The 11890-nt window shown below is 31.8% G+C and overlaps 1 protein-coding gene across 8 annotated transcripts; it reads right to left on the bottom strand.

The window, feature by feature from the left end:
- Positions 1-82: 82 nt before the first annotated feature.
- On the bottom strand, positions 83-11812 carry LOC119637485 (stromal interaction molecule homolog). 8 transcript variants are annotated; one of them, XM_038033509.1, is made up of 12 exons: positions 11630-11812; positions 8943-9348; positions 8714-8874; positions 8539-8658; positions 8352-8464; positions 8155-8270; positions 7917-8089; positions 5600-6188; positions 5489-5536; positions 3477-3834; positions 3139-3357; positions 83-2036 (listed from the first exon to the last, which is right to left on the bottom strand). In XM_038033509.1, exons 2-12 carry the CDS (start codon positions 9271-9273, stop codon positions 1367-1369), a joined length of 2898 nt encoding a protein of 965 aa, XP_037889437.1. In that variant the 5' UTR covers positions 9274-9348; positions 11630-11812; the 3' UTR covers positions 83-1366. The 8 variants fall into 8 exon arrangements, 5 of the variants coding, with proteins under 5 accessions (XP_037889437.1, XP_037889439.1, XP_037889438.1 ...); XM_038033511.1 differs by having other exon boundaries at positions 8714-8865; XM_038033510.1 differs by lacking the exon at positions 11630-11812 and adding an exon at positions 9416-9461.
- Positions 11813-11890: the final 78 nt, after the last annotated feature.

Raw genomic sequence — 11890 nt, 5'->3', positions numbered from 1 at the left:
AATTGTTAAAAAAAAGAAGAAAATTAAGTACTAACTGTCGTCAACGTTCAATATAAGCAAAACATTCAAAACCGAAACAAAGTAAATTTCATCCAAAAACGCTTAAAAGTATATCTATGTAACAATAACTGTGTATAAAATGATGGAACTCACTTTTTATTATTAAATCATTTTCTTTTGACTTTTTCTAAATATAGAATTCTGAGCCAAAGATATGGTAGGATCATATAAGTTGGGATATAGTATCTTTAGCTTAAATCAGTACATTTTATTTAATAAAGAGGGAAGAGAGATTTTCAAAATAAACCTTCTGGTGTATAAAAATGTTTGTATGAAATATACAACGCCAACTTTTGTAATAGTGACGATGATCATAAACAATACAACAAACAGTATCCCGTGTCAAACATGCTTGCAACTCATGACATCTCCGTATCGCAATTCCTTTTATGAATATATATTAAAAATCAAAGCAGGGCAGCGAAAACGAGCAACTTTCAGTCGGTATTTGAAAGCTTTTCATTTATGTAATTTCTTTACTCTAATTACTTTTATTAATATAAAAGAACTAGCTTAATTTTTCAGTTTACTGAAAGCTCAAAAAAGAGCTTTTAGTTTATCATTAAAACCAACTAAAAGCTTGAAACATTAATTATGAGAATTTTTAGTAGCATGACCCTTCATAAGTTCCGACCTTTCCATTCCTACAATTTGAAATCTATTAAAAAAATTTTCCTCTCAATAAATCAAGATCTTTTAGCAAGGTTCAAGTAATATACCTTAAAATTCTCTAACTTGTTTTCATACATTTATTGCTTACTTAATATAGTATTGTCATATTTTCCTCCTAAAAGTAGACAACTTTTTTTTACATTTTTTTATTGTCTAAAAGTAGGCAATAGTTGAATTTTTTTGCTAAAGATCATCACCAAATTTATAGCTCCGTAGTTCTAGTTCTAGTTACAAACAATGTATTTCGGCATTATCAAAGAAGAAGACGCGCCTACCCTAAGTGGACATAAATAATATAAAATGGAAAAAAATACTTGATATATAACGTGCAGTTTTTTATACTGACATATTCAGTAATTTATCATAAAAACATAGTTTAGGCATTAATAGTGTTATACGATCAATTCATTAATAACTAAAACTTGGGAAGACTTTGCATATTATAATCCAAGTCTATATATAAGCCATATACTACTTTGTCAAATTTCAAGGTTTAATAAATTCTTGGAAGACCCTTAAAAAGTTTATTTCTTTTAACGTATTTTCATATCGATTGCGAGGATGTTTTTGATTTTTTTTTTGTTTTGTTTTCTTTTTTTTACGGTGGCTTTTAGGTAATTCTTTCTATTAACATTCACTTTTCTTTTTTTATTTTACTTTCCTGATTTTGGGATTTTTTACTACCGAAACCAAAACGTAAGCGCTTTTTACGTTTTTTCACAATCAACCTGTTGTTGCCTTCTCTCGAATCAGAACCCCCTTCAGTTTTGTTTGTCGTATTCAATTGGCTACTGTTATGTAGTTGACCTTCAATGAAAGGAGATACATTAGTAGCTGATTCAATATATTCTAAATTTCCATTGTTTAAGCTCGAACATATATCAAACGCTTCATTGTCCAGTATTTGATGGCAAAGGAAACTAGTTGGCGGTTGCCCAAGGCTACTAAATGGCTGGTGCTGCTGATGATGATATGTCTGAGAGATAGTGTTGTTGATAGCGGAGGCGTTGGGCAAGATAACTTTTTCCAAAGAGGTTGTTGAAATTCGTGTAGGTGATTGTCCCTTGGTTAAATCGGGAGCCGAATGCACTGATGACGATGTCGAAGAGGTAGATTGTTGACTGGCGGTACTGTGCTGTTTGATCATCATCATTTTTTTGCATTTTGGCGGAGCCAATGTAATAATATTTCCATTGATTTTCGTCAAAGACTGATGCAATAATTGCGGCTGTTGCGCTTTTGTCATCAAAGCATACAAATCTTTATTCATCAATTCAGAACTTTGTGATCTTAACAAAGGGTTGCTGTCATCGAAAGAAAAATTAAAGTTAGGGCATTGTATGAAGTGAAATTATTAATATAGAAAAGTTTATCTATATCTGCGTAAATTTCTAAAGTTTGTTAAAATCTTTAGTAAATGTTTTTGTTAATGTTGTAAGAAACATTTTTTCTTCTTTTGATATAATTAAAATAAAAGTTAGGTGAAAGAAAATTTTTTCTAATTATTTTATGTTGGGTGGCGTGATGATGTAGTATAGCTTACTTGTTCTGTTTTAAACTAAACTTTTGGGGTAGGGAATACACACACAAGCCCACACAGAGAAAGGTTTTCGATTGCTTTTAGAATTTTTTCCTTTTTTTTCAAAAATTTCAGTTTTTATTAAAAGACAGTTAAAGAGTTAATTGAGTATTTATGTTTCTTTATCATTATTTAACAATTTTCATTTCAATTACTATAAATTTAAATTTTCTGTTTTTTTTTTTTTCTATTTTCTTGATTAAGTTAATCACGCAGAAAAATTTCAGGTAGACTTTTGTTTTTGAGTTCTGAAATTGTAAATTAGAGAGAAATTAAAAAAAAAAAAAATAAAAAATATTAAAATCCGAAATTAAAATGAGACGTTCAACGAATTTGAGAGAGGAAAGGACATTTTTTTTTGTGGTTAAGATACGCAAAGTTCCTAGCTTTGTTTTTTATGAAGGGTTGTTATTGCATTCAGAGGGGCGAAAAATTAGTTTGGTGTTGTTTTCGATGCTGCAATAGTCTGTGTGGTGTGTTGGAAGTAAAATATATTTCCCATATTGATTCATTTGTTTTATGGAAAGGGTAACGCAACATACGCTACAGTTAATTTCCAAGCATTTTATTTTTTCGGCAATTCTTTGAGATATTGATTCATTCTTTTCCAATAATTGTAAAACAAATCGAGCAATTTTATGAAGAGAAAATTTGATCAATGTTAACTTTAGAAAGCAAATCTAAATTAATATTATGTAGAAAAAAAAAATTTTTTTTCAATTTAATATCTCAAGGAAACAATTAGTTTAAGTACTTCAACAGCATTAGACTACAATTTGGCGAAACTATTTTTAGTGTTCTTCTCTTTGGGCAAATCTATAACAAACCTTTGATTTGCTTTACGCGGTGGTGGAAGAGGTGCACGGCCAATTGGACCACTGGGTGGTAGTGGTGGCGGTGGATGAACAAATGGACTACTAGTAGTGGATGGAACAGATGAAATAGATGTAGCTGAAGTTTGTTTTTTATTACGCGGTGGTACAGTTATAGACCGCTCTGAAGATGCAGACGGACTGTGACGACTGCCATCATCGCCAACCAAAGCACTAAATAAATTACAAATTATAAATAAATTTTTTTATTTAAATAATTTTTTAAATAAAAGTAATAATGAAATATGATTTTGATGCTGTACACAAATAAAAAAAGAAAGATTTAAGAATACCTGTCATTGAAAGCTTGAATTGAATTGCAATTATTTGTCGTGGAAGTCATCGAATTTGAGTTTAAAGTCGCAGCTGCATGAGTACTATTGCACGTTAAATGATTTTCGATAGGCGCTGGTGCCGTTATTGCTGATGATAAGAGATTGCGTGATGCTATCCCAGCAGGGCAAGGAGATATCGCATTTGTATTTGCAATTGGTGTCGGTGGATTATTACCCAAGTAGAATTGCACAGATTGCCTATCGGGACTACCATCTTCGCTGCCCGACGAATCATCGCGCAGCGCATTCACTGAACTGTTGTTAATTATAGTACTGTTTGATAAACCTGAAGAGCGATTGTATCCATCTATAAAACCTGGATATAAATAAAAAATGTCTAATAAAAATGTTTTCATTATGATCGATTACATAAAGTTTTTCTACGAAAGCTTAGAAATAGGAATTGATGCAACGATTGATTTATTTAGAGGTAAGTAAAAGAGATAAGGAGAAGATAGCGGAAGGTCGAGTATGATATTTTATTGTTTTCAATTAGTGAATTATGGTACGCAGTATTTGAGAGCGTTATTGATCGATATATCTTTTGCGTTTCCACTTTAGCTTTTATATTACTTTTGAGAATGCCTTTACAATTAAAACAATTGTCTAAGAAACGAACAGCATGACAGTGCAAAAGGGAAAAGTATTGGTTAAAGACAGAAAAGACATAATATTAACACAAGACACAAAGCGTGATTAAAAAGTTACTACCATCTGAAGCCACAAAACATAACACATACCAATTAGGAAAAAAAAAAAAAAAACAACAAATTCATTCTTACCTTAAGCTAAACAATTTCAAGTTTAGTTTTGTTGCATACAGAGCTTAAGTGAATGGTTGATCATCTTAGTTGGTATAGGAATAGGAATTGGAATGGAACAAATGGCAAATAATTAAAGAAAAATATGAATAACCTTGTAAATAACAGAATGTGGAATAAACTCGTCAAACCGCTAGATAGGTCAATAAGTTTAGATTCATATAGACCTTCTTAATACTTACACCAAACATCTTGGAAAAGTTTTTGAGATGTTTATTTAACAATTAATCCATTCCGGCGTTTCGGCCAAATTTCAATAAAGCCGAATAAAAGCAGGCTAACCGTTTGCTATGGAAGGATTTAATAGCCAGAAATCTTTATTAGTTGGTTGCCTGTTTGCAAAGAGCTGACAGCGAATTATTGTTTCTTGGTAAGGTTTCAACCCAAACGGATTTTTATGTGTCACGTTCTGTGGCCTACGGGTAATTTCACTTGTACTGTAATGGATTTCTTAATCATTTGAAAGAGGCTTTTGTTTCTTTATTAATCGAAGCAACATATCAATCAAACAATTAACGATCCTCGAATTAAACACCGGAAAGGATTAAGCATCCATCTGTAGATTAATCATATATACAAACACGAAATTTAACGAGAAAAACATATTTATAATTAAAAATCAAAATAAGTTTTATTGAAGGGTAACCAAAAATATTAGATATGATAGCTTTAACATGTACATAAATCTATATTAATTGAAATAAAAAAAAAATTATATAAAAAAAAAAAATTTTTTTTTTTACAAATTTTTTAAAAAAAAAAAAATTTAAAAAAAAAAAAAAAAAAAAAAAAAAAACAAGAGAACAAGCGAGACTTAAAAAGATAGGGTACTAAATAAAAAACTAAGATTCTTAGTGTGAAAAAAATGTATTAAGAAAACATATGAACCGCAAAGAAATTCAATAACACTCCAGCAGGTATTATTGATAATTTTCTCGTTTTGTTTTAACAAATGGAGGTAACATGTCATTAATATGATTACTGTTTTCTATTGGATGTTTAAAACACATTTCAATCTTTTTAGACAAATTTTCATTATGCTTTCGAACGAATTCCAGATAAGTGATTAAAAAGAATTTTTTAAATGTAAGTTTGCGAGATAGATTTACTCGGCGGACATCAAAGAAAAGGTCTCAAAACTAAGCTTACCTTGAACAGATTCATCGTCAAGATCATCTGAGCTACTGGTCATGCGACCTACAAAATAATACATAATTGTCAATATCCGATATTATTATTGCAAAGTTATTCCCAAATTACCTCTTGAGCTCTTTAAAGAAGCAGAGCCACCTGAACCAACGCCATTATTACGGCCGTAAAGTACACTTTCTAAATATGTTAAACCATTATTACTGACAATAGTCATACCCAAGCATTGTTCAATTTGTTTCCAACGATGCAACCGTTCTTGCAATTCATTGGTCACTTCGCCTAATGAATTACGCGCTTCCACGATAGAACGGTCCACATCATCTATACTTTTACCATGAGTAGATACAAATGCACCCACAAGGCTCGAACGTTTCTTACGTAGCTTCTCGCACGCTTCACGAGCCGATTGTAACTGTTTTTCAGCTGCCACACGTTTCTTAAGATGATTTTTACTCTCTAATTCATAAGTATATTGAAGCCATGATTGCAGTTGCGGAGGTGGAGCCCAGCAATTGTCTACCAATTCAATTTCCGCGCGAGACAATTCAGAGCGCAGCATTTCTATTTCTTTTTTTAATTGTTGTACTTCCAAATCTGAATTGGAAGAGGCAAGCGAAGGAACCTCACGTAAACGCCGTTCTAAATCCATTTTCTGAGTCGTCACGCTTTCCTGCTCCATGCGTGCGCGTTCCAGCTCCTGAAAATTTTTCGAAAAATCGGTTATATTTGAAGCGATTGAGTAGATTTCATAAGAACCCTAACACAAACAAAAAAAATAGAACAATTTAAGTGTCTATTGAAATGGGTGTAACATTTAATTTTCATTTGGCCATTTTGCAGTTACATGAGCACATTTTCTTCGATGTCCCTTTTTTGCTTTTTTTCTCAGTATTCGCGATTAATAATAGATATATAAAGATTAATTTTTTATTCTTATTCCTGTTTTGATAAGCGTCGGATTGAAAAATCCAGTAAAAAAAGTTCGAATAGGACGCACGCTTCGTGCCAGAACAGAAGTGCATGAAGTGTGGGGAATATTGCGGCGAGATTAGGGAGGGATTGAATTGTTCGATAGCCTATACACTATTCTTAAGAACTGGGTGGTATTTTACACAAATATTTGATTCGTACGTGATCTTAGTGATGCAACAACTGAAACTGGGAAATAACTGTATAACTGCATACCATAGATATAATCAAGGAATCTGACAAACCTTCTCATTGCAAAATCATTGCTATCAATTCCGCCCGTTTTCGACTGATTTGATTTATTATTAAAACAAGGTGTCCAATTTAATCAAACTAAGATTTATATATTTGAAAATACACACTTCACGACTATGGGAAACTCGCCATAAAGAGGCAAACAAGAGGATCGGAAGCTGTCTACTTGGGAATATCTTTTCTATAATATATAGTTGCACTGCCATGGAGTACCCCATTTGAACAAATATGTGCAGATTTTTATACATCTGAGTAACAATGCGATGGCTTTGCCGTATCGACATTTCTCTTTGGACATTAAAAATCTGCGGAGACAAATTAGATGGTACTTTAGGAAGTAAGAATAATCGATTCGATAGATATCACATGAAAAGACGCCTTGAATTCGCCTAGACAGCTTCAAAGAGCACTTTGAATCACGTTGTTGTATTTGGTTAAAAGTAAATAAAGGCGGTACCCACTTCAAAGGAAGCTTTCTCATGGGCAAAAGTGTTTTTTGGAGCAACTTAGGATTCGACCGACCAGAGCTTTCAGCATCAGAAATATCCGGACGACTTTGCCTAAACTTAGCAAGGTATCTATAAATTTGATTTTTCGACATACAAGAGCCGCCATAATATCTTTCAAGCCGGTATTGATTGTGAACGTAATGTTTCCCATCAAAAAGCGAAGTTTAATCAACAAAAGTAGCGCCGCTCAAAGTACTGTGAGTACTGTGAAATTTTGAGATACTTTGTTCGAAGGTTAGTATTATATAAAAATCATTTGACTTCGTCAATAATGATGATTTCTACACGTCAAGCTACGAACAAACGGATTGATGGGTTATATAATTGCTACGGGATTTTCGTCGTGGTTACCCCAAAATTGTCCTTTCAGTACTGACAGGTTATATAGGTTTCGCCTTATCCTGATGGGATCCTATCGGCCAGTTATTTGTTAAAATAAACTGAATATTTCCATCCTGCGGTCTTACTACGTAGGATGGGCGCGATAGTAAGATTATTGAAAAAAAAGTATTGCAAAAAAAGTTTTCCCTTTTATAAGAAATCTTATGTAATGTAAAAAAGGTTTTCCTCATATAAGAATGCCTGATCATGTGATGGCACCGCCGTTTCGAAAACGCCAAAACAACAACGTATCAAACTAGAATCTCGTTTCGGGGTATATAATACACACAAAAAAGTTAATCTTAACTCACTTTTTGCATTTCTTGCAGACTTTGTTCAGCTTTCTGTAAGCCTTCCATATCTTGAGCCATTCGACGCAAGTGCCGTTTGGCATTTTTATTTTGTTGATAAGCATACCAGCAGCCAATAATTGCACTTAACAAAAGCGTTACCAATATATAATCTTTCCAGCGAGTACCAGTCTCTGAAAATATGAACAAAATGTTAACCTGAGTTATCTTTTTAATTCAAGCTCAATTGTTGATCTACCTCTTGGTGGTCCAAATAATACCACATCCATAGCCTTTAGAGCAATTTTTTGTTTATGTATAGGATCTTTAATGCCCAAAACAGTTCCAACATATTGCATATTATTCACAGCTAATCTATTTATAAAACAGATTGAAATATATTTTTGTTAATTTTTTAAAACGACGGTTGCTTTCAAATTCAAAAAGAATCGATACCGTGGTAATGTGGCTCCTGCAACTTTGTGTACTTTAAATAGGTCAACGTATTGGGGTAATTGCACGGACTGAGCCAACCAATCTGTGGTTTGTTCAATGGTCCAGTTATGAACCTAAGAAATATTGGACGGAAGTAATTCAATATCAAACATTTTCTTTTATATAATTGAAGAAAATAACAATTCACCTCTGATCGTAGCCAAGCTTCCCAAAGCTCCTTAACCGATATATGCATATCGTCATTGTAGTGAAAGGCTTTTTGTCGTTTCTCGTAACCCGAATCATATTTTAACTCTTCGCGTAGAAACTGAACAAGGAAATGTATAATTAACTACGAAATGTAATGGTTAAAAACAACCTACATCATCAGATTCACTTAAATCGATATTGCCATTGTCATCATCATCTAATTGACGATGTAATGAACGTATAGCTTCCATACCTAAACGATCTTGCATACTATAACAGTCCAAATCATCGGCGTGACAAGCACCATCAGCTGAACCACTACCACCTAAAGAGCCTTTGCCGAATTAATCATATTTTAGCATATAAAAAACTGAGCTCTTCATATAAATTTCTTTCACTTACTGAATTCATTACTAACAGCCTGTGACATTGCTTCGCTTAATAAATTATACGAGTTTTTTGATTCAATATGACCGCTACCGGGTATTACAGAAGAAGATGCTGAAACATGCGGACTGCCGCTGTGCGTTGAATACTGATGCTGATGATATGAATGCGTTCCTAAGTGTGGTATTTTGCCACCACCACCACCTCCACCGTCAGCGGAGGCGTGTATATGCGAATTATAACGGTTGGGAATAACTGCCTCACCAGGTGTTCCACCGCTATAAACACAACATCTTTGCGTGGAGAGTGACAGCAATACAAAACTGATCAAAACTTCCCTAAGCATTGCTAACTTTGCTGCACTTCGGATTTATGGTGATTGTAGGTGATTTCCTCTAGAAATGTTTTTTTTTTTAATTTGCTGCATTAAGAAAAAAGATCGATCAATTAATTTGCGTGCGTATTGTTTAATATATCTGGTAAGGTACTTCTAAATGAAGAGTATATAAGAATTTCGTTTGTTTTTTTCTGTTTTTGATTTGAAAATAAAATGAATTGAAAGACTTATTCAATTTTTATTTTTCGCGGCTTGTACTTCGTACTTGTATAGACTTCGCCATCGTTTGCTTTTAACGCAATTAGTGCTACCGATCTGTGCAAATAAGACTTGTTAGAAAAGAAATTCTTTTTTTATTTTTAATTTAAATAAAAGCTGTTTACTTAGTAAAAGTAAATAACTATTTAAGAAATTGTACTGACGTCTGCATACAATCGGCAAAGCTAATAAATAAATATGAGAAAAAAAGTGGACATAAGATATAACAACTTCAAATTGGTTTAAGAAAACAGTTTATTCTTTATTTCTTTTTTTCTTCAACAAAATTAATTTGTATGTAACATAACTTTACCACGTCCCTTTACGCGAATTTTACACACCAATTATCTAAAGGAAATGAAAACAAACGCTTTAATTTCGGTATTGTGCTGAGTGAAATTTTAAGTTTAAGCCGACGCCATTAAAAAATAGAATTTAGCTCTCCTGTAACGGTAGATAAGTGCCTTGAAAATCCCGATTTTTATGAAATCATATGCTTTGACACTGCAGAGCTTCATCGAAACCTTTTAAAACGATATATTTGTTTTGAATTCAAAAATTTTCGTTAATTGTAAAATCCGCGCCAAACTGAAATAGGTGTGGCATATTATACGTGCGCAAAAGAATTTTTCAGAGGGAAAGTACCTTACGGCAGGAATTACTGTATTTAATACAAAGTTTTATAACGTTTTGTAACGGGAAACTTTAAAATATCATTCGACATATGTAGGGAAAATATCGCAACTGAAGTTTTTCAAATTCAATTTTTCCACGGAGCCAATTACAATTGCTAACCGATTAACACAATTTTGGAATTCGAAGTAAGCTAAAGTTTCCCTATGAATTTATTAAAATTTTCTTTGCAATTACATATTGATTTATTAGTAGAATAGAATTAATATAATTAATAATTTCATTATTATTGCATTTCTAATTATAATATAAAAAGGAAAGAAATGAGTCCCCAGAAGAGATAAGAAGAATATTGAATGGAAGGAATGTTTTCCTTTTAAACAAGCAGGTCTGCTTAGTTTTAATTTTCACAATCAGTGGAATAAATCGTTAATTCAGCTAATCAGAAATTTGCGAACCTAGTAAGGCCTTTGAGGCAGTGCTTTTGAATATTGCACAAATTAACAAAATTAAAAATTTAAAAAAAAAAAAAACAGAAAAACCTGATGCCGAATTTGTACTTGAACTTGAAGTTTCTCAGTGTACTTATGTGAGTCAACTAGAATTAGCCACAATGCAATAACAAACAAATAAGTATACAAAGAAAACTGGCTCACAGGCATTCAAACATTATATATATATTTATATATATATATATATATAATAGAAGAAAATATGGGATCATATATATATCACGGATGTGTGAATGAATACATTTTCACATCTTGCTCTTCACCCCATAAATTGAATCATAATCATAAGTTATGGTCGGGCAGATTATTGTTTTTTCTTTTTTAAACAAAATTAAAACAATTACTGGACCGTCTGCATAAAATAAATAAAAGAAAAAAAGTCTTAAAAAAACGTAACATTCGAAAACATTATTATAAATGGTAAATCATATACGTATCGCAGTAAATTAATTGATTTATTTTAATAGTGTTTGTACAGTTTTATTATATTCTCCTTTGATTCATACCCTTCTGCACATATACATGTGCACTATTTATAATGAACAGTGCGGAGGCTCTTGCTAGCTTGTTTGCATTTTGGTTTATCTTGTTTAAATGAGATTTGAAGCGTTTTTATTATTTTTATTAGTATCATTTTTTTTATAGCGATGCGCACTTATCTAAGATTTGATTTTTATTCCACTCCGATAGGCACCACCTATGTACATTATTATTTATGTATATAAACGTTTCAATTAACTTTAAACGATAGTGTGATAAAGATATTCACGTTACAATTTCTATATTTTTACGTGATAATTAATTAAGGAAAATATTTTTTTGTATTGTTCTAGTATTTTTTTTTTTCTTCTTTTAGTTACATTATATACAAGCTGGCATAATTGCTTTTCCTCTATTTCGCACTAGTCATTTTTCATCTGAGAATTATTCGCATAATAAATTGGTGCTGTTAAAGAACTTACGGGTTTTTCTTCTCTCTACGAAAATATTAAAATCACATACATTTAAACAAACATCTGTGCATTTTATGATTATACTGTATGAATTTTTTGTCTACGTCTTGATCGCCTTTTATAAAATATTTTTAAACCTTAAAAAATTATTTATTTTAGTCAATCGTTTAATAATAATTAAGAAATTTATCCGTGCCAACAATTACGATTAAAGAAGAAAAATACAAACGTCAAAGAAAGAAAGAAAAAAGCAAAAAAAAAAAAAAATAT

Source organism: Glossina fuscipes, unplaced genomic scaffold (genome assembly GCF_014805625.2).
Source record: "Glossina fuscipes isolate IAEA_lab_2018 unplaced genomic scaffold, Yale_Gfus_2 59, whole genome shotgun sequence".
Taxonomy (NCBI): domain Eukaryota; kingdom Metazoa; phylum Arthropoda; class Insecta; order Diptera; family Glossinidae; genus Glossina; species Glossina fuscipes.
The sequence above is the reverse complement of the archived record's forward strand: the minus strand, read 5'-3'. Positions and strand labels throughout refer to the sequence as shown.